The sequence below is a fragment of the Acanthamoeba castellanii genome, assembly GCF_000313135.1.
Source record: "Acanthamoeba castellanii str. Neff unplaced genomic scaffold scf7180000084766, whole genome shotgun sequence".
In the NCBI taxonomy this organism is placed as follows: domain Eukaryota; phylum Discosea; order Longamoebia; family Acanthamoebidae; genus Acanthamoeba; species Acanthamoeba castellanii.
The window spans coordinates 178,992-180,049 of record NW_004457445.1 but is presented as its reverse complement, the minus strand read 5'-3'; the positions used below and the strand labels follow the sequence as shown (position 1 = coordinate 180,049).

Genomic DNA, 1,058 nt, shown 5'->3' with positions numbered 1-1,058 from the left:
TCGAGGCGCCGACGCGGACCCGGGCGAGCCGCGTGTGAGCGAGGGCGGCGCCGACGCGCCATTGCTCGGCGTGGTTGCGGGCGAGGGCTGCTGTGACTCGCTGCTGCTGCTGCTGGGCTTCTCCTTGCTCTTGCCGAATCGCTTGCTCACGTTGCCCACCTTGGACTTCAGTGCCTTGCTCTCGTCCGCGGCCTCACCTGCTCCGAAGTACCCGCTCTCGGCTGTGAGCTTCGAAGAACCGTGTGTCGTGTCGTGTGTGCGTACCGCGCAAATTCTTGAACCAGCCGCCCATGCCGAGGCCCTTGCGGTCCTTGGCCTCGAGGCATGCCATGCAGATGGGGCGACCGTCCTTATCCTGCGTGTCGCCCTCAACGTCGCAGCCGCACTTGCAGCAGACCTCGAACACGGCCGGCTGCTGCTCCATCTGGTTGTGCGCCACCGGCGTGTGCGTCTGGGCCTTCAGCAGCACGCAGTTCCGCAGCGTGCCCTTCTCGGACATCGTCTCCCTATGATTCATTCCAGCGCCCGTCAGTAAGCAGCCGCGTCGCGTGTTGTGTGCGTGTGCGTGCGAGCCGGTACCGTTCCATGATGAAGCTGAACCACATCTGAGAGGCCTCGAACTGGTCGAGGAATGACTTGATGGCCGGCGGCTGGGCATCGCGGAAGGCCTGCACGTTGAGCTTGTTGTTCCGCATGAACTGGGCGTAGCCCGACAGGATGCTCTGGAAGAAGTCCAGGAACGCCGCCGCCACGTCCAGGTCGAACGCTCGTCCCTCTGCGCACCACCAAGAAAGACCGGTCCGTCCCGTGAGTTGTTACAATAAGTTATCATCGGTGTGTGTGTGTGTGTGTGTGTTGTCGCGTCGCGTCGTGTGTGTGGCCTCATGAAACCAGGGCTTCCACGTACTCTTTCCGGAAGCCACAATGGACTCGAGGCTCATCTCGAGCGTTCGTAACTCGTGTGCGGGTAGAACGCTCGGGAACCCGGGGCTGATGATGAAGGTCCCCTTATCCAAATCCACTAAATACACCTGCGCACCTGGCGTTATTATCGTCGT

The 1,058-nt window shown here is 61.8% G+C and overlaps 1 protein-coding gene across 1 annotated transcript in view; it reads right to left on the bottom strand.

Moving 5' to 3' along the window:
• Window positions 1-21: 21 nt before the first annotated feature.
• ACA1_249460 (uDENN domain containing protein) overlaps window positions 22-1,058 on the bottom strand; it is a gene marked incomplete at both ends in the record, with an annotated part of 3,855 nt that continues 2,818 nt past the window's right edge. The window contains 4 exons of the mRNA XM_004339844.1: window positions 22-221; window positions 265-506; window positions 580-775; window positions 908-1,031. Of these exons, the coding sequence (XP_004339892.1) occupies window positions 22-221; window positions 265-506; window positions 580-775; window positions 908-1,031 (762 nt within the window). The remainder of the gene's footprint in view (window positions 222-264; window positions 507-579; window positions 776-907; window positions 1,032-1,058) is intronic.